This window comes from Cydia amplana, chromosome 3 (genome assembly GCF_948474715.1).
Source record: "Cydia amplana chromosome 3, ilCydAmpl1.1, whole genome shotgun sequence".
Classification (NCBI taxonomy): domain Eukaryota; kingdom Metazoa; phylum Arthropoda; class Insecta; order Lepidoptera; family Tortricidae; genus Cydia; species Cydia amplana.
The window spans coordinates 18,616,147-18,638,439 of NC_086071.1; the positions used below are offsets into that span (position 1 = coordinate 18,616,147).

Below are 22,293 nucleotides of genomic sequence, written 5' to 3' on the forward strand. Positions count from 1 at the left end.
GCAGCACTGCGCAATCCTCGAGTTCCTCGACCAATCGCAGCGCCGCGCTGTACATGAACGCCGAGAGAACGCAACACTGCGATTCAACACACAGCGATAACGCAACGACGCCGTTTCGTGTTTGAACAATTTAATTTGTTAATAGCACAGTTAGATAACATCGTAAATGTTATCCGCCTCAGGACAATCCTCCTCAAGTGAGCGCTACCAGCAGAAGTGCAAATGGCGTAAGTGTCAAGTCGGAGAACTTCAAACTGCCCCGGGTCGTCATAAAATCATTCACAGGTAAATACACAGAATATTACGAATTTATAAACATGTTCACAGCCATGATCGATAAGTGTACTTCTTTTTCAGCAGTGCAAAAGCTGTATTATTTTAAAGGTTTTTTAAGTCATGAACGTTTTAATAAAAAATCTTCCATTAGAAGACAACAGCTACCCAGAAGCACTGCGCTTACTAAAGGAACAATCACGCGATCTAATGTCACTAATTTACGAAATTTTATTTCAGTTTCCTAACAACATCTTGCTGCTCTGCAAAACCTGGGTGAGCCTGTAAATAAGTGGGATGCCATAATTATTTGCATCCTATCTAAGAAGATCGACCTGCCTACCTACAGAGCATTTCAACTGGAGCGAAATAACAATGTGTCGCCCACGGTAAAGGAATTCCTAGGATATGTTGGAAAAACGTGCCCTAGCATTTGAAAACACTGACGTGCAGAAGGGGCCTTCGCAGAGCTTTGTCAGCCATCCTGTGGCTGCACAAGCAACGCTGTCAGCGCATCAGCCTCAATGTTTCTACTGTAAGTGTGCACACAGATTATATAATTGCCCGAGTTTTAATTTAGCTTCCATTCATAGACACATGGAGTTTGCTTCAACAAACAATTTATGCAAAATCTGTTTGTCGCAACACAAGCACAAATGTAAATTTCCTTTTCGGTGTGAGGTATGCAAGCTACAGCATAACAGCTTGTTACATCAAGACGAGTCTCCTACTCCTGTAACCTTGTCTGCAACATCAAATCTAACCCATATACTCTTGCAATATTGCCAAAACAGTCTGCATTAAGAAACTTGATTATAAGAAATGAGCATATGCTCATTTCTTATAATCAAGTTTCTTCTTAGTAAACATATATATGTTTACTAGATACAGGACAAAATGTAATCTTATGTTATTCATAACAAAGGTACTGTATAATAGAAAGTTTAACCACTGTAAAAAAGATTATACATAAATGTATAATGTGTTTCAGACTAAATGCCGTTGCCACAGCTCACCTGATGTGTTTCATGCCTGCACCATGGTTCACTGCTTCGTGCGAGTTTGGTATTCGTAGTTTAATTATAATGCGTAGTGACAATTCACCTCCTCTCGAGTAGCCCATGGCGAGGGTAACTAACTTGTTCCCGGGGAAGGACGGCATAGTACGCGCAGTTGAGTGACCCTTGGTCATATTCACAATAGGTCCATTACAAAAATATATGTACTGCCTATAGAATATAACAGCCTAATCTTTAGTTTTTAATAAGTGTCTAAAGTGCCTATTACAAAGGTATTCATATGTATGTATTTAAGTGTAAACAAAGAGTTTACACATATTTATTTATTCTGTTAAGATTTGTGTTGATTAACCATCAGTTGCTTCTTTAAAAATAAGTAATAAGTATATAATTTAATTGTAATGACTCCTGTTAAATGTTGCTCATGTTAACATACGCATTTAAATTTATTTAATCTTGTGGCGCAATAATGTTAGCAACATTGTAAAACGAACTAAAGGTTCCATATTTAAAATCATAAGAATATTGTCATTTTCGTTTCCATAGTGGGCACTTCATCAATTTCTTTCCTATAACAATGTACGTTTCGTGGTTTACTCAATAAAACTATTTTTTTCCTACTGAAGATCTTTAAATTACAAACCTAGTCTACAACTCTCCACCTATGAAGGCCATGGCCTTTTCATTCATAGAACGTAGTGCTTATATACCCATTCCTTGGCGGTCTCGAAGTCAACATTTAAAATTCAAAATAATATCATAACGTAAAGTCAGTAACATGCCAGCAGCAAGTGAGGTTTGCAATTATACATGCTACTTTTGGGTTATCCGCAGATGGTCTTAAACGCAAAATGACTAGTGTGTTGTTTTGCCTAAATCGCAATTAGTCTACATCGCAAACGGTCTAGAACGCAAAATGCCCGAATTATTTTTTCCGTTTTATCTTAACTTTATAGCGATGTCGACGGAGCCCCGCTTCCGCGGGGCTCCTATTCTTTGCTGTTTGGCCTTCGGCCATTTGAAGATACCTAACGAACCTAACCTACCTATGTAAAATGTGGTGATATAAAAATTGGGCATTTTGCGTTCTAGACTGCAATGTAGACTAATTGCGATTTAGGCAAAACAACACACTAGTCATTTTGCGTTCTAGACCATCTGCGGATAACCCCTACTTTTGGCTACATAAATAAGATTATTATGTTGAAAATTGTACAAACTTAAGAAGAAATCTGTATTAAAATAGGTCTCCTACTGCTAAAAGTAACGTTATCTAATGCGTACAACCTTAATAGCGATCTAAATTTTATGGTAAGTGATCTCAATTTTAACACTTTCAGTGCCAAGCGCCCCATTTCCAATATAAAAATGGTGGGTTCATCCAGCGGGTTCTTGGCAGTGAATGTGTTTAAACCTAATTTAAATTTTCAGATTTTGAACCACCAGCAAAAGTTTTAGAAGAAAGTTTTATATTTCCTGTTGCTAAACTGAGACATGAAAACCCATAACCACACAGCAAAACTTGAACATCGGAAAATAATTTATAGTAAAGAAAAATAAATAATCTCACAGAACATTTGTATGTTTCATTTTATTTAACTTCCTAATAACTTACACTTCCTAATAAAAATACGTAGGAATTATTTTAAAAACAATTGGACTTGCGGTAAGTATGTGTTACTATGTGTTATGTGCACACAGCAACATGCCGATCTACCGCTCCTTGTATTGACTTTATTTATAATTAACTTCCACATGCATACGAACGATGAACGATTTTCTTATACATGCGCTGGATGCCATCCGGGTTTTTATGAAAATGTGCTTTTCAATCGTAAGTTCTTGCCTAAAAGCAAAAACTGTAGAATTAAACAGTAGAAATAGGAAAATATGATGTCAAGTATAACTCAATACCTTTGTACTAAATCAGCCTTTTTTCGAGCTATTAATTGATTTATCCGTTAAAGTTTTACTTGAAGTTCACGTACTGTTATAAATTAATACATATTACGTTGAAAATTGCAAGGATAATCGTGAAAAATCTGCGTATTTGTTGTGTTTAAAAGTTGACAGAAATGTCACTTTGGAAACGCACGTATTTTTCGATAACATCTGTCACGTTTACTCGCGTAAAGTATTTACGTAGAATAATTCTGGCTCAGTTTTCATTATATAATTAGAAAGAGAGCGTTTTAGGTGTGAAGTTAGGCATGGATAGAAAACTTACGTAAAAACGTTAGGAACTCATGGTACCAGTTGAAATTTTTAGTTCTTTAAGTGACCGGTAGAGGCTCTGTACAAATACTCCATACATTTTCCTTAACTTTCTCACTATCGACTGTCATTCAGGGAACTCATGGTAGAGCTTCTGGTTCTAGTCTAGATACTCTAGATCATAATTGAAAGTTAGGTACAAATACACTTTGACACATTCAGCAAAGTTTTAATGAAGTAGTACCTATATAATTTAAAGCTGGAATTACCATGGTTACCAGGTCAATTTGACACTGGGTTAACGGTTTAACCGGTTAACCCGGTGTTAGAGGGATAGTGCAAGTGACGCGAATGGGGTTAAAAAAGGGTTCATAGTTTGTATCGGATACTAATATTTTTTCGAGTGAGGAACAAGTACTTACCTAATATGTAAAAGAAAACAAGAAAAAGCGGCCAAGTGCGAGTCGGACTCGCCCATGAAGGGTTCCGTATTTAGGCGATTTATGACGTATTAAAAAAAAACTACTTACTAGATCTCGTTCAAACCAATTTTCGGTGGAAGTTTACATGGTAATGTACATCATATATTTTTTTTAGTTTTATCATTCTGTTATTTTAGAAGTTACGGGGGGGGGGGGGGGCACACATTTTACCACTTTGGAAGTGAATGATGAAAAAAAAATTTTGAGTTTCAGTTCTAAGTATGGGGAACCCCAAAAATTTATTGTTTTTTTTCTATTTTTGTGTGAAAATCTTAATGCGGTTCACAGAATACATCTACTTACCAAGTTTCAACAGTATAATTCTTATAGTTTCGGAAAAAAGTGGCTGTGACATACGGACGGACAGACAGACGGACAGACAGACAGACAGACAGACAGACATGACGAATCCATAAGGGTTCCGTTTTTTGCCATTTGGCTACGGAACCCTAAAAAATATTTCATCGTTCTGAAAATTTATCCCATAAGAGATTTAAAACGTGTTGAAAATCGGTTGTTACGATTTAGGTCTAGTTTCGATGCTCTAGAATATTGAGTTCATAATTGAAAGTTGTAGGTACAAATACACTAACACATTCAGTGCGGAAAACCCGACTATCGGGTATTTTAATTTATGATTTCGTTCCCAGGCCGGACGACCCGATAGTCGGAATCGTGGTACTACAGCTTTATATGACGAAATGTCTGTATGGCCTGGCGCGGATGTCTTGCTTGGCAGGGTGGCAATGAATTTGTTAACACATTCAGTCAAGTTTTAATGAAGTAGGTAGTATATAATTTAGGGCTTGGCTCGGCCATACAGGCACACATGCTGTACTCCTTAGGTACGCATCACGACTTTATATGTCTGATAGTGTCATAGGGTCAATAGGGTGGGCACGCATAACTATATGAATTGTCTTCTCGTAGAGTCTGTGCGGAAAGAGAAGAGTCGTGGAATGTATGGGAATCAATACATTCCACGGCTCTTCTTTTTCCGCACAGTCACCATAAATCCAGGTATACATACACCAAAGTTTTAATTTCGATCAAACACGTCCAATACAAAAGCAAAAACGAATTTACCTTAAAGTTTAAGGTACTGTCCAAAAAATCCCTCCCAAAAAATACCTTTAAGGCTTAAAGGTATAAAATTAAAGTTGTCTTTGTTTAAGGGACACGAGGAAAGTTTCGGCAGAATTGTCATATTTTTGAATAATGAATATTATTATCTTTGTATTTCCTCGTTGGTGCGAAAACGGAAATCCTTTTTCTTTTCAAAGGCTACCTGACCTAATTTCATTTCAACGACAATTATTACTTAGGAATTTCAAGGAGACATAGGTAGGTACGTAATTGATTTTGATATAAACTTATTTTACATTGTATGTATAGGTACAGTCGGTACAGATGTAGTGCATACGTAATTTCCCGGAAACATTCGTATTTGTCATGCTACTTCAGACAACCTCAGTACTTTTTGTACCGATACTGACTGAAATAGCATGACACGTTCGTACGTTTCCATGAATATACCATGGAAAATAATTATGCACTACATCTGTACACCTTTTTTTAGGGTTCTGTAGCCAAATGGCAAAAAACGGAACCCTTATAGATTCGTCATGTCTGTCTGTCTGTCCGTCTGTCTGTCCGTCCGTATGTCACAGCCACTTTTCTCCGAAACTATAAGAACTATACTGTTGAAACTTGGTAAGTAGATGTATTCTGTGAACCGCATTAAGATTTTCACACAAAAATAGAAAAAAAAAAAACAATAATTTTTTGGGGTTCCCCATACTTCGAACTAGGGTTGCCAACCGTACTATATTATATAGTATTGTACTATATTTTGGCTCTCTGTACTATATACTTTTGGAAAAATATATAGTACGCTAAAATACTATATTTCCGATTAAACGTATATAGTAATGGACCCTATAATGGACGTGGAACCGGTAATGGGACATAAAACCACAAATCCTCTAAAATAAGTATGTAAAAGTAGTTTATAAACACTGGCAATATTTTACCATAAATAAGAGTCATAGAGCTGTTTAAGTTTGACTTTTTATTAATTTCGGTTACTTTTTAAGAAATTGGCGCCAACCGAAAAGTTGTCGTGTTACTGGAAAAAATAACCAGTAAGAATTCTTAACAACTTCGCTAAGAGAGGTGAGTTCATATATTAAATTGTAATTAAGTATTACTTGGTGTAAATTAGAATGTGTTTTGTTAATTGCATTTACCATGAGATAAGGTATACAACACATTATGTTGTGACTCTAGAGATGTATAAAAAATAGTGGTATTTTGCCCAATCCCATTATAGGAGCTGTAAAACTGCATACCTCCTATGATGGGATAATTTACATAATGGTGCTTGCCATGGCGTAATTTCATGTTTAAACAATACAAAAGTATAATGTAGTTACTCGTACGAACTATGTCAGGAGGTCTCCTCGGACTTCGGATAAATTAATATCGTTTTTACAAAATTTTATTTAACTTGCCCTGTTAGTCTGTATACAGTATGGATTTTCTTTTTGGATCAGTGAGGGCAGCTAGCAGATCCCGTGCTGCGACGAGAAAACGGTCTTAGAAAACCTTTCCTCGATTTCAAATTAATGAAGATTGGCTTTTACAGATTTTGGAAAAAACATACAGGGTGCGAGGAAAAGGTAATTTTTGACAAACTTTTTTTTGATGCCAATCGATCCCATTCTTATTGAGAATCAAAAGCTTGTATGGAACTAAAAAAAAAATCCGGCTAGAAAAGCCACAAATCGAGGAAAACTTTTCCCATACAATTTGTATGAAAATGAAAACTTTTATTTTTCACATGCTATTTTTCTATGCCAATTGATTCCATTCCTATCTAGTATCAATAGTTTCTTTGGGGTCAACTTACGGTAATGTACTAAATAGCCACAAATGAATAAAAACTTTTTCCATACATTTACTATGGAGAAAATGTAAAATTTAATTTTGACCCCAAAAAAACTATTGATACTGGATAGGAATGGAATCGATTGGCATACAACAATAGTATGTGAAAAATAAAAGTTTTTATTTTCATACAAATTGTATGGGAAATGTTCTCCTCGATTTGTGGCTTTTCTAGCCGGAAATTTTTTTTTTGTTCCATACAAGCTTTTGATCCTCAATAGGAATGGGATCGATTGGCATCAAAAAAAAGTTTGTCAAAAATTACCTTTTCCTCGCATCCTGTATGTTTTTTCCAAAATCTGTAAAAGCCAATCTTCATTAATTTGAAATCGAGGGAAGGTCTTCTAAGACCGTTTTCTCGTAGCAGCACGGGATCTGGTAGCTGCCCTCACTGACCCAAAAAAAAAATCCACCCTGTATTAGTTAGTGTGGTTCAAATTGGCATTAGAGCCACTTTCGGATTTCCGATTGAGTTGAAATTTTGGATACGTATGCAAATCGGATGACAATGCAATCGGGTGACAAAAATGACTAATAACTAGTTTTTTGCCAAAAACTTATTCCCTATTCCAATATCTTGTACTGATAGGGTATGCCCATTATAGGGGGCCCATTACTGGATCCACGTCCATTACCGGGGTTCCATTACTGGAGCTTTGGTGTCCATGACTGGAGAAAAAAAACATACTTTTAATTTATTAATTATGTGGAAACTAACTGCAGTATCTTTGATACAACACGCCTGAAACATGAAAGAAGGATAGGATATTCATCTTTTAACAAGCTAAGCGGTAGAACTTTTACATGTATCAGGGAAATATCACAAATACTCCAAATTTCCTCTTAAATGTCCCATGACTGGTGCCGTTACTATATTACACTTATATTTAGTATTTTATCTAAAAGTACTATATTTTTTGAAATGTACTATATTTTTGATGCCTTATTCTGGAAAATACTATATTCCACCAAAAAATAGTTGGCAACCCTACTTCGAACTGAAACTCAAATTTTTTTTTTCATCAAACCCATACGTGTGGGGTATCTATGGATAGGTCTTCAAAAATGATATTGAGGTTTCTAATATCATTTTTTTCTAAACTGAATAGTTTGCGCGAGAGACACTTCCAAAGTGGTAAAATGTGTGCCCCCCCCCCCCCTGTAACTTCTAAAATAAGAGAATGATAAAACTAAAAAAAATATACGATGTACATTACCATGTAAACTTCCACCGAAAATTGGTTTGAACGAAATCTAGTAAGTAGTTTTTTTTTAATACGTCATAAATCGCCTAAATACGGAACCCTTCATGGGCGAGTCCGACTCGCACTTGGCCGCTTTTTTTTTTGTTTTTACTTTCATCTGCCATCGGCTTTCTAAGCCATAGTAAGATTGTATGTATCTATATGTATGAATGTATGTATGTATATATACACTTCTTTTTCAAGGTGGTGGACGGTTAAACATTTATTTTATGTGAAGAGAGGGGGTGGGTTATTCTCTCTGGTCTAGTTCCAAGTGTCACCTTTTGAGTCTTGTGATGTTTTTGGTGTCGTTTAATAGGGTATTTGACTGTATTTAAAATAAATTATTTTACACCATGCATGAAATAAAGCATCAGAAGATTAATAGAAAAACCCAGGAAACAGTTATTTTTAACCACAATTTCTATTTTAAAACCCGTATAAAACTATAAAGAGTAGTTAATTTGATTGTGACGTCACATCCTAGCATTTCATATAAATTCCACAGTAGCAAAATCGTTTTGACAGTTCGAAAAAAAAATACTGGTTTGACTAGTAGGTAGTCAAATACCCTATACTACTTAGTACTATTATTTATTCTGTGCCCATACCTCGGGCGAATATATTAGCTGTTGACATTTTATCGTAAAGTTCCCGAGCGTATTTATATAAACCTCTTGTTAATTATATCCCGTCAGGTTAATTTATTTACGTCGCTTAGGTTTACGTGAGCTGAGCGTTATTACCTAGGACGGATTAAAATAGATACGGCATGTTTTTTAACCCCTAGCCATACTTTGCTAGGTTAATATATATAGTCATAATAAGCTACAGATGTAGTGCATAATTTTATTATTTTCCATGGTAATTCACGAAAAAGTACAAACGTGTCTTGCTATTTCAGTCAGTCTCGGTACAAAAAGTACTGACGTTGGCTGAAGTTAGGGTTGCCAGATGGTCGGGATTCGGCGGGATTCTCCCGATTTTTAGCTTGTGTTCCCGATTCCCGACAAAGTGAAAATTGTCCCGATAAACAGCATCACGTTATAAAACAATAATTTCAAGTTCTGAACTGTCGTCGAGCGAGCCAGCGACCCTCGTCGAGCCCTTCAGCGCGCGCGCCGGGCGCGCGTGACGAGATTGGGCAGAGCAGCTGACGTAGTGCCAATAATGTAAAATATCGTTGTTTTTAATACAATTAATTTGATTTGAATGGTTCATTTTCCCGACTTAAGGCCCAAAATCCCGAAAAAATGATATTTTTTCCCGATAATAGCGCCTTTCGATCTGGCAACCCTAGCTGAAGTAGCATGACAAATACGAAAGTTTCCGAGAAAATACGATGGAAAACGATTTTGCACTACATCTGTACTTACATAGTATGCTCATGGTCATCGCTCGAAAAAATGGCGCCATATCTTTGGCCTATACTCGTGTAGATGGCGCCACTTTTTGATATTTAACAAATTTATCACATATCAGTAAAATAATACGGATCAAAGTCAAAAAACGCGTTCTAAAAGTCTTAATCATGTGTCGAAAGATGGCAGTAAATTTACTGTGGCTACAAAATTTACTTTGACAATACGCCTCTATTTCAAATTCTCTTTGATACAGGCTCTACGAGTACACGTGTACGCCATCTAGTGATAAGATTAGAAACTGATACGTAACGTGCTCGCAAGCGCGAAGCTCGAAGGCTACCTTGTAAAGAAAGCTTTGCGCTGTAGACTTCGTTTCAAAAGTCTATCACCAGATGGCGTTGTTGCGCGGAAGGGAAAATGTGAAAATTCACCATTTCGGGAAGAAAGTTTGTAAACCGAGCCCTAATAGGCAATCTTCACATTAGATGCAGATCCGCTGGCCGCTCTTGTGTGGGAGCGGGGCATCGCTATAACCTTGCAAAACGCTGTCTCGCTCACACACCGGAGTGGCCTGCGGAACCTTCCACTGTCGGAGATGAGAGGAGAGAAAGAAATTTAAGAAATCCAAAAATTATAGAATTCAAAACCATTAAGACCCTTCCAACGATTGCCCTCATCAGGCATAAATATCTCAATTAATCCGACTCTTACAGGCCAATTCGAACGTACAGTCGTACACTGATATCAGAATGATATTTGAGTCATGTTATTCAGTTTTCGTTCATTTCGCTCGTACTTGGCCGAGCATGTATAGGCGCGAGCGAGACGCACGATAACTAAATTACCTGATTCAAATATCATTCTGAATATTCTGATATCAGTGTACTTTCGAATTGGCCTGTTAATCTATCTCTAAGCTGTATTTTATTATAATTCGCTTAATTTAAACAGAGACATCTAAATAATAAGGCCTTTCATTCGCTGTAAATAGAAGGTCAATTTGAACGCCCGCGCGAATGACAGTTAACTATGATATATGATAGAGTACTATAGTGCGTCAAGCAAATCTTGTCAGTAGCAATGCCTCATATCAACCGCCGAACTGTAAACATCTCGCAATGACCGGCCGTGGCAAAGGAGGCAAGGGGCTCGGGAAAGGAGGCGCCAAGCGCCACAGGAAAGTTCTCCGCGACAACATCCAGGGGATCACCAAGCCAGCGATAAGAAGGCTTGCACGCCGTGGCGGCGTTAAAAGAATTTCCGGCCTCATTTACGAAGAAACTCGCGGCGTGTTGAAGGTGTTCTTAGAAAACGTGATCAGAGATGCCGTGACGTATACGGAACACGCCAAGAGGAAGACCGTTACGGCCATGGACGTAGTCTACGCGCTGAAGAGGCAAGGCAGGACGTTGTATGGTTTCGGTGGATAGACTCGAATGTGATAAATTATTTATTGAGTTGATTATGGTTTGGTAATGTGAATGCTGCATGATGACAAGGCCCTTTTCAGGGCCGCAAAAAAAAAAATGTACTGCAAATTAAAGTAGGGTAACACCATGTAAAGCTCAAAGAGCAGAATTGCGCTAAGAAAAGCAGCAATGTACATCGAACCAAAACGTGTTTATTTTCCGCCCTTCATACGTCAGTTCGAGTGAATTATCATAACCTCAAATTTTAGTAATGTTTACCGTCAACGAGCATGATTGTACATTGTAGGCACCTTAGCTTTGCTTGAGGTCATGCATAATCTTGGTATTTAATGGTGACAGCAGAAATTTCTCTTGAAATAGAAACGATTCAGAATGTAAACAATAAGATGATGGCTGTCATTCACGATCCACATTCCACAGACAAAACACAGATGACACGCGATTTTGGAATTATTCGAACACAGTGTTGCTAACCCGCGATTTTTCAAATTTGCCGCCTTTTACTACTGACAAGATTTGGTTGATCCAGTATAAATACGAGTATAATATCGGTTTGATATCAGTGTGTTAGGCGTGTACAGATGTTTGTGAACGTGAGCTCGACTGTAACATAAGATAAGATAAAAAGATAAAAGATAGTTTATTCATGTAGGCATAATTTACAATGCGCTTATGAACGTAATTTAAAGCTACACCGTGTACTTAACTTAAAGACCATAGTATAGATTACCCCCCTTATTCATAAAACTTTACGGGCCTGATATATATAGTTGAATTATGTTTCATTCATTTCTTACAAATACAAAAGTTAAAACGACAGATAAAATCAAACGATTCATAGCCAATTCAGGCCAGTACCTAATTAAACGCGTTTATGAAGAACGACATTACCAAACTTAAATGGAACTGGGCAGGACGTGTTGCCAGGCAGAGTGATGGCAGGTGGGCCTAAATGTTAACGGAATGGTGGCCGCGTTCAGACGGGAGTGCCTGGCGTCCGTTGGCTCGTTGGATGGACGATATTCGGAAGATTGCGGGTCACTTTTGGATGAGATTGGCTCAGAACCGGGATAAGTGGCGTACTCGAAGAGAAGCCTATGCTCAGCAGTGGGCGATATAAGGCTGATATACATACATACATACATACATATAATCACGCCTATTTCCCGGAGGTACTACAGGTTAAGTAACTTTTTCAAAGAAACCGGTATCGCCTATGTTATTTGGGCAATTGGAATGAGAGCTCTTCAGAAAACCGCATAATTTTAAAAATTACAGCTTTGCATATAAATTGGATTTTCAGGAAACTGCAATTTTCTTCTTATTTTATAACGAGATTTAAGAAATGTAGGAAAGCCTCAAGAAAAACCCTGTTAGTTACCACGCTAGCTTTTCAAATCACTGTCCAATGTCCATGCGTCGGCTATACGGTAAATATTACAAGCAAACTATTTGCCATATATGAGTGAAACCGCAAATATTGCATTTTCCTGTGAAATTTGCTGTTGGCAGCACGGACTAAAGTGAATGCCGGAACGGAAATAAATTTGGAGATCTGCCTCCGAACGATTTCTAGCGGGGTTGCCATACTCATAAAACTTCTGGAAATTTTGGGATTTTATATAGACTTCGTAAATAAAAGCTATCTAGTAGCTGGAAAAAAAATCTCTGAAAAATACGTTCGAAAATACTCCTTCTTTCTTTGAATTTGAATATTAAGTATTCTTTCTATCTTTGAATTTGTATATGGACGTTTTCTCACGATGTTTTCCTTTACCGAAAAGAATGTGGTAAGTATATGTAATATCAAACGATGTTCCGTATGTTCAAACCCAAGATTCAAACCCGCGACCTCTGGATTGAAAGCCCAACTTTACTGATCCTCCCAAAAAGTAGCAACGAACTATCTATGTGGAAGGCCGGATAGGAAGAAGAAGAAGAAGAAGTATGTATTTATCTATATAAGTATGTATATCGTCGCCTAGCACCCATAGTACAAGCTTTGCTTAGTTTGGGGCTAAGTTGATCTGTGTAAGATGTCCCTTAATATTTATTTTTATTTTATATATTTATGTAGACGGCGTTTATGTATACATTTATGTATTTTGGCTGAATTAGATAATGTTTCAACGTATGCTGGCAACACTAGTGTGCGTGGGGCTGGGGGGGCGTGCGTCACTGGTCGATGTTGTACTTGTTGCTCCACCCGAGGCACGATGGGGGCACATCACATGCCTCCGCGGGGCATTTGGAGAGTTCATACAATACAAAGTAAAATGGAGTGAGTAGGGTCAATACTGAAATTCAAACCTCGATAACATTTTATTTTTACATATGAAAACTGAATGGTGTAGGTATATTATAAGCGTTCCGGATGTTTGTATTTTATTTTGGGTAGTTCCATTTCATAACTTTGATGATAAAGAGGAAAACCCACCTCACCCCGTAGTGCCTCTTATTTGGGGTGAGAGGGGTTTTCATACAAAGGTGATTTTGGAAGATTATTGGATCGATTTTTTTTTTATTATGCGGATTACTATAGCTCCATTTTAAATTGGAATACATTATTTTTGTAGCAGTAGCCTTAAAATCCCTTCTCACCCCCCTCTCAAACCTTTTCTCCCCATTCATAACCCACCTCTCCCCGCGAAACCTACTCACCCCGTTTTACGGTACCTACTGTACGCCGTTACTTTCATTCGATAGCGTCACGTGACGTACGCGTTTGCGTTAAGTGTGATTTTGTATGGGATTTTGAGCTTCCAAAACGTCTCGCTTGGCGCGCTGTTCAAAATCCCATACTAAAATAGACAAAACGCAAACGCGAACGACCGTCACGGTATGAAATGAAATTAAAGTAGGGGTTCTGTATATGCATTTCTTTTTATTATATCGTCAGACTTGAATAAGCTTCTCCTAGCTTTTATTGAGCTTGAAAGGTAAGCTATAATTATATTTTTAATGAGGCCACTAGCTATCACGCTTCTTTTTTTAATTAGTGGATGTCGAGGGTTAACTAGAGATGGGCCGAATATTCGGTAATTATTGAAATTGCATGACAATGCAATATTATGAACTCTGTGAATAAATCATAAAACAACGCAACCTAATTGTCTTTAGCGTTGTTAAAATTGTCTCGATGAGTAAATACTCATCGAGACAATAACAAATGTTGCGTGTGGAAAAAAAATACAGTCAGCGATAAAACATTCTATCAAAAACCGGCCAAGTGCGAGTCGGACTCGCGTTCCAAGGATTGGTACATTAAGTCCGACTCACGCTTGACTGCACATTTCTAATAGGTTTTCCTGTCATCTAATAGTTAAAGAACTATTTTATGTATTTTTTTCAACCTTTTAGACCCAGTAGTTTCGGAGATAAAGGGGGAGGGGAATGGTCGGACAGACAGACAGATAGACGCACGAGTGATCCTATAAATAAGGGTTCTGTTTTCACCTTTTGAACCCTAAAAATACAGGGTGTCCCAAGAAGTAGTGATATACTGAAGCTGGGAGGTAGAGGACCTAAAGGGCTATCTGAATCACCCCCATGTATGTTCCGCGATTTTTCGTATTTTCGGAGTTATGATTTTTTTAAATTTTTCACCTATCGCCGAGTACGATGAGATTTTTATTTATGGTGACGTGAATTATTGCGGTAGATGCTTGATTTTTTTTGTGTGCTAAGCTGATAGATAGGCCAATTCAGTATGGTAACATTTACTATCGTTAGATCACTGAATGGAATTAAAAAAAAATTTAATGCCAAGAAAGATAAAATTACCCAGTATGTTTTATTTTTCTAAGCGCCCTTGAAGTTGTGAACATACTGGGTAATTTTATCTTTCTTGGCATTAATTTTTTTTTAAATTCCATTCAAAGATCTAACGATAGTAAATGTTACCATACTGAATTGGCCTATCTATCAGCGTAGCACACAAAAAAAATCAAGCATCTACCGCAATAATTCACGTCACCATAAATAAAAATCTCATCGTACTCGGCGATAGGTGAAAAATTAAAAAAAATCATAACTCCGAAAATACGAAAAATCGCGGAACATACATGGGGGTGATTCAGATAGCCCTCTAGGTCCTCTACCTCCCAGCTTCAGTATATCACTACTTCTTGGGACACCCTGTATAATTTATCTCAAAAAAAATCTGCTATCGGCCCACCCCGAAAAATAGATGTTTCAAACATTTCGACTATCCCTATTCATCTCTCAGAGCTTGGCTCGTAAAAAATCACCGCGTACGTATCAAATACACGAACCAATCACTTAATGTGTGCGTCTGTAGGTATATGTATTTATGTCGCAGGGAAATGATCAAAACAGAGATTTGAACAAATCTCTAAGGGATATGATCAAATCACGCAGGATGTTAAAATGGCGAATCCATATCATCATTTCCCTAGAAAAATTCAGTCATTTGACCAAATCACTGACTCTGTTTAGTGAAAAGACAAAATCGGCCAATAAACGCGAAACGCTTTTTCATTTCACTAGATTTGTTTAGGAATTTGACAAAATCCCTAACCACGACAGTAAGTTGACGAAACGAACTCAAAAAGTCAACTAGTTTTATCATTTCGCTAAACAAGTTTAGTGAAATGATAAAGTCTCAACTGGAAGATAGTACCTATATGGAGATTTGATTAAATCTCTGAACAGTTTAGTGAAATGACGAAAGCAAGACAGAATACAACAGTTTACTCTACAGTTAAGCGATTTGATCAAATCTCTGACTAGATTAAGTGAACATTTTCGAAAATATCGGCTGAAAAAATGAAAGAGACTTCTCTGCAGAAAGAGTTGCTAATCAAATCAAGCGTGTTGGTGGACGTCCCTAAGGTAGACAGAGGTCCATTAGATGGAAGTAATGTATCGGGGATTGTTTTAAATAGGTATTAAAAATTATCTGTACCAAATCGGTACATCTGTCGGCATCATAATTTCAAAAAATTTCACTTAATCTAGTCAGAGATTTGATCAAATCGCTTAACTGTAGAGTAAACTGTTGTATTCTGTACTTGCTTTCGTCATTTCACTAAACCTTTCAGAGATTTAATCAAATTACCATATACCATCTTCCAGTTGAGACTTTATCATTTCACTAAACCTGTTTAGCGAAATGATAAAACAAGTTGACTTTTCAAGTTCGTTTCGTCAACTTACTGTCGTGGTTAGGGATTTTGTCAAATTCCTAAACAAATCTAGTGAAATGAAAAAGCGTTTCGCGTTTATTGGCCGATTTTGTCTTTTCACTAAACAGAGTCAGTGATTTGGTCAAATGACTGAATTTTTCTAGGGAAATGATGATATGGATTCGCCATTTTAACATCCTGCGTGATTTGATCATATCCCTTAGAGATTGATATTGATGATTAATTGATATCAGTTTTGAATACCACGCCTCTCATTTCGGCATAGTCAATTAGGCCATTTTGGCCATTTTTGAAGGGCTCTAGCGCTTTAAAAAACAAAAATATCAAAAAGAGCAAAACGGTCCGACACAGATATTGACAATATTAATCTGTGTTGAAAAAAACATTGCTCTAGCTTCAAAACCCACGGAGGAAACAGTCATGTACGTTTGTATGGAGAAATTACCACTCCTGTTGGCTCTTAAGTCTTAACTGTACGTCGGTGGACCTTATGCCTTTTGTAATAAGGTCCACCGATGTATCTACAGTTAGGAGTGTTGCTGTTTTTACCATCGGCCACACTCCACATTGTTAACTGATATTCGTGTGATGGTTGACTGGTAGAGAATGCCTTAAGGCATTAAGTCCGCTATTTGTAATTTTTTATGGTGCAATCAAGTTTTAAATAAATAAAACAAATAAATAAGTACCTTATTATAAAATTTTCGTTCACTTGTTTCTCTCTGCCACGCTTCTATTTTTGTCTTTTATCAAATAAATAAAAAAGTTGAGTGCTATTGCATGTCTGTCTAGCTGTAGATTATAATTCTCTTAAATAAAATGTAAAACTAAATTTCACCCCGTCCAAAAAGCTACACTGCGTCGCATTTATTGGGGACAAAAAAAGATGAGACAAGAATTTTGACCCGCCAACTACATCTTCTATCTACCGATGGTAAGTATATTTAAGCTAATAGGTAGGTATCCTTAAATGACGACTCACGTTAAACCGGGCCGTGTCCGGGCCGGAGCTTCCGGAGCTTCGTTTTGTATGGAAAGCATCAAGTGATCACCGTCATCTGTCATAGAAAAGTAAGCGCCGGCAGCTCCGGCCCGGACACGGCCTGGTCTAACGTGAATCATCCTTAACCCTTTGTTTTCTTGACGACCGGTCTGGCCTAGTGGGTAGTGACCCTGCCTGTGAAGCCGCGGTCCTGGGTTCGTATTTAAGTATATGTATATTATATCTATCGTTGTTTGAGTACCCACAACACAAGCCTTCTTGAGCTTACCGTGGGGCTTAGTCAATTTGTGTAAAAATGTCCCTTAATATTTATTTATTTTATTGCGCAGTACCGTGGATACGCAAGCAGCTTGTGTTTAGAGGAACATGATTAAAGAAAACATGTTCACAACTTCAAGGGCGCTTAGAAAAATAAAACATACTGGGTAATTTTATCTTTCTTGGCATTAAATTTTTTTTTAATTCCATTCAGTGATCTAACGATAGTAAATGTTACCATACTGAATTGGCCTATCTATCAGCGTAGCACACAAAAAAAATCAAGCATCTACCGCAATAATTCACGTCACCATAAATAAAAATCTCATCGTACTCGGCGATAGGTGAAAAATTAAAAAAAATCATAACTCCGAAAATACGAAAAATCGCGGAACATACATGGGGGTGATTCAGATAGCCCTCTAGGTCCTCTACCTCCCAGCTTCAGTATATCACTACTTCTTGGGACACCCTGTATAATTTATCTCAAAAAAAATCTGCTATCGGCCCACCCCGAAAAATAGATGTTTCAAACATTTCGACTATCCCTATTCATCTCTCAGAGCTTGGCTCGTAAAAAATCACCGCGTACGTATCAAATACACGAACCAATCACTTAATGTGTGCGTCTGTAGGTATATGTATTTATGTCGCAGGGAAATGATCAAAACAGAGATTTGAACAAATCTCTAAGGGATATGATCAAATCACGCAGGATGTTAAAATGGCGAATCCATATCATCATTTCCCTAGAAAAATTCAGTCATTTGACCAAATCACTGACTCTGTTTAGTGAAAAGACAAAATCGGCCAATAAACGCGAAACGCTTTTTCATTTCACTAGATTTGTTTAGGAATTTGACAAAATCCCTAACCACGACAGTAAGTTGACGAAACGAACTCAAAAAGTCAACTAGTTTTATCATTTCGCTAAACAAGTTTAGTGAAATGATAAAGTCTCAACTGGAAGATAGTACCTATATGGAGATTTGATTAAATCTCTGAACAGTTTAGTGAAATGACGAAAGCAAGACAGAATACAACAGTTTACTCTACAGTTAAGCGATTTGATCAAATCTCTGACTAGATTAAGTGAACATTTTCGAAAATATCGGCTGAAAAAATGAAAGAGACTTCTCTGCAGAAAGAGTTGCTAATCAAATCAAGCGTGTTGGTGGACGTCCCTAAGGTAGACAGAGGTCCATTAGATGGAAGTAATGTATCGGGGATTGTTTTAAATAGGTATTAAAAATTATCTGTACCAAATCGGTACATCTGTCGGCATCATAATTTCAAAAAATTTCACTTAATCTAGTCAGAGATTTGATCAAATCGCTTAACTGTAGAGTAAACTGTTGTATTCTGTACTTGCTTTCGTCATTTCACTAAACCTTTCAGAGATTTAATCAAATTACCATATACCATCTTCCAGTTGAGACTTTATCATTTCACTAAACCTGTTTAGCGAAATGATAAAACAAGTTGACTTTTCAAGTTCGTTTCGTCAACTTACTGTCGTGGTTAGGGATTTTGTCAAATTCCTAAACAAATCTAGTGAAATGAAAAAGCGTTTCGCGTTTATTGGCCGATTTTGTCTTTTCACTAAACAGAGTCAGTGATTTGGTCAAATGACTGAATTTTTCTAGGGAAATGATGATATGGATTCGCCATTTTAACATCCTGCGTGATTTGATCATATCCCTTAGAGATTTGATCAAATCTCTGTTTTGATCATTTCCCTGCGACATTTATATATGCAGTGTATCATTGATTGAAGCCCGTGCAATATCGGAGTGTTTTCTTTAATCATGTTCCTCTAAACACAAGCTGCTTGCGTATCCACGGTACTGCGCAATAAAATAAATAAATATTAAGGGACATTTTTACACAAATTGACTAAGCCCCACGGTAAGCTCAAGAAGGCTTGTGTTGTGGGTACTCAAACAACGATAGATATAATATACATATACTTAAATACGAACCCAGGACCGCGGCTTCACAGGCAGGGTCACTACCCACTAGGCCAGACCGGTCGTCAAGAAAACAAAGGGTTAAGGATGATTCACGTTAGACCAGGCCGTGTCCGGGCCGGAGCTGCCGGCGCTTACTTTTCTATGACAGATGACGGTGATCACTTGATGCTTTCCATACAAAACGAAGCTCCGGAAGCTCCGGCCCGGACACGGCCCGGTTTAACGTGAGTCGTCATTTAAGGATACCTACCTATTAGCTTAAATATACTTACCATCGGTAGATAGAAGATGTAGTTGGCGGGTCAAAATTCTTGTCTCATCTTTTTTTGTCCCCAATAAATGCGACGCAGTGTAGCTTTTTGGACGGGGTGAAATTTAGTTTTACATTTTATTTAAGAGAATTATAATCTACAGCTAGACAGACATGCAATAGCACTCAACTTTTTTATTTATTTGATAAAAGACAAAAATAGAAGCGTGGCAGAGAGAAACAAGACAACGAAAATTTTATAATAAGGTACTTATTTATTTGTTTTATTTATTTAAAACTTGATTGCACCATAAAAAATTACAAATAGCGGACTTAATGCCTTAAGGCATTCTCTACCAGTCAACCATCACACGAATATCAGTTAACAATGTGGAGTGTGGCCGATGGTAAAAACAGCAACACTCCTAACTGTAGATACATCGGTGGACCTTATTACAAAAGGCATAAGGTCCACCGACGTACAGTTAAGACTTAAGAGCCAACAGGAGTGGTAATTCTGCTAAAAAATAACTGCTGTCTACGTTTCTCTATTAAGGCAGCTCCGGCCCGGACACGGCCTGGTCTAACGTGAATCATCCTTAACCCTTTGTTTTCTTGACGACCGGTCTGGCCTAGTGGGTAGTGACCCTGCCTGTGAAGCCGCGGTCCTGGGTTCGTATTTAAGTATATGTATATTATATCTATCGTTGTTTGAGTACCCACAACACAAGCCTTCTTGAGCTTACCGTGGGGCTTAGTCAATTTGTGTAAAAATGTCCCTTAATATTTATTTATTTTATTGCGCAGTACCGTGGATACGCAAGCAGCTTGTGTTTAGAGGAACATGATTAAAGAAAACACTCCGATATTGCACGGGCTTCAATCAATGATACACTGCATATATAAATGTCGCAGGGAAATGATCAAAACAGAGATTTGATCAAATCTCTAAGGGATATGATCAAATCACGCAGGATGTTAAAATGGCGAATCCATATCATCATTTCCCTAGAAAAATTCAGTCATTTGACCAAATCACTGACTCTGTTTAGTGAAAAGACAAAATCGGCCAATAAACGCGAAACGCTTTTTCATTTCACTAGATTTGTTTAGGAATTTGACAAAATCCCTAACCACGACAGTAAGTTGACGAAACGAACTTGAAAAGTCAACTTGTTTTATCATTTCGCTAAACAGGTTTAGTGAAATGATAAAGTCTCAACTGGAAGATGGTATATGGTAATTTGATTAAATCTCTGAAAGGTTTAGTGAAATGACGAAAGCAAGTACAGAATACAACAGTTTACTCTACAGTTAAGCGATTTGATCAAATCTCTGACTAGATTAAGTGAAATTTTTTGAAATTATGATGCCGACAGATGTACCGATTTGGTACAGATAATTTTTAATACCTATTTAAAACAATCCCCGATACATTACTTCCATCTAATGGACCTCTGTCTACCTTAGGGACGTCCACCAACACGCTTGATTTGATTAGCAACTCTTTCTGCAGAGAAGTCTCTTTCATTTTTTCAGCCGATATTTTCGAAAATGTTCACTTAATCTAGTCAGAGATTTGATCAAATCGCTTAACTGTAGAGTAAACTGTTGTATTCTGTCTTGCTTTCGTCATTTCACTAAACTGTTCAGAGATTTAATCAAATCTCCATATAGGTACTATCTTCCAGTTGAGACTTTATCATTTCACTAAACTTGTTTAGCGAAATGATAAAACTAGTTGACTTTTTGAGTTCGTTTCGTCAACTTACTGTCGTGGTTAGGGATTTTGTCAAATTCCTAAACAAATCTAGTGAAATGAAAAAGCGTTTCGCGTTTATTGGCCGATTTTGTCTTTTCACTAAACAGAGTCAGTGATTTGGTCAAATGACTGAATTTTTCTAGGGAAATGATGATATGGATTCGCCATTTTAACATCCTGCGTGATTTGATCATATCTCTTAGAGATTTGTTCAAATCTCTGTTTTGATCATTTCCCTGCGACATAAATACATATACCTACAGACGCACACATTAAGTGATTGGTTCGTGTATTTGATACGTACGCGGTGATTTTTTACGAGCCAAGCTCTGAGAGATGAATAGGGATAGTCGAAATGTTTGAAACATCTATTTTTCGGGGTGGGCCGATAGCAGATTTTTTTTTAGATAAATTATACAGGGTGTCCCAAGAAGTAGTGATATACTGAAGCTGGGAGGTAGAGGACCTAGAGGGCTATCTGAATCACCCCCATGTATGTTTCGCGATTTTTCGTATTTTCGGAGTTATGATTTTTTTTAATTTTTCACCTATCGCCGAGTACGATGAGATTTTTATTTATGGTGACGTGAATTATTGCGGTAGATGCTTGATTTTTTTTGTGTGCTACGCTGATAGATAGGCCAATTCAGTATGGTAACATTTACTATCGTTAGATCACTGAATGGAATTAAAAAAAAATTAATGCCAAGAAAGATAAAATTACCCAGTATGTTCACAACTTCAAGGGCGCTTAGAAAAATAAAACATACTGGGTAATTTTATCTTTCTTGGCATTAAATTTTTTTTTAATTCCATTCAGTGATCTAACGATAGTAAATGTTACCATACTGAATTGGCCTATCTATCAGCGTAGCACACAAAAAAAATCAAGCATCTACCGCAA

The 22,293-nt window shown here is 37.2% G+C and overlaps 1 protein-coding gene and 1 long non-coding RNA gene across 2 annotated transcripts in view; one reads left to right on the forward strand and one right to left on the reverse strand.

Annotated features, from left to right (window-relative positions):
- Window positions 1–9,692: 9,692 nt before the first annotated feature.
- Window positions 9,693–22,293, reverse strand: part of LOC134662856 (uncharacterized) — a 256,695-nt gene continuing 244,094 nt past the window's right edge. The window contains exon 2 of the long non-coding RNA XR_010098088.1: window positions 9,693–9,801. This is a non-coding gene — a long non-coding RNA (uncharacterized LOC134662856). The remainder of the gene's footprint in view (window positions 9,802–22,293) is intronic.
- LOC134662980 (histone H4) lies at window positions 10,633–11,073 on the forward strand. The gene has a single exon (XM_063519286.1). It carries the CDS (start codon window positions 10,664–10,666, stop codon window positions 10,973–10,975), a length of 312 nt encoding a protein of 103 aa, XP_063375356.1. The 5' UTR covers window positions 10,633–10,663; the 3' UTR covers window positions 10,976–11,073.

Bases quoted from the DNA above. Each gene is read 5' to 3' on its own strand.
- LOC134662980 (XM_063519286.1), top strand. From the start codon at position 10,664: ATGACCGGCCGTGGCAAAGGAGGCAAGGGGCTCGGGAAAGGAGGCGCC.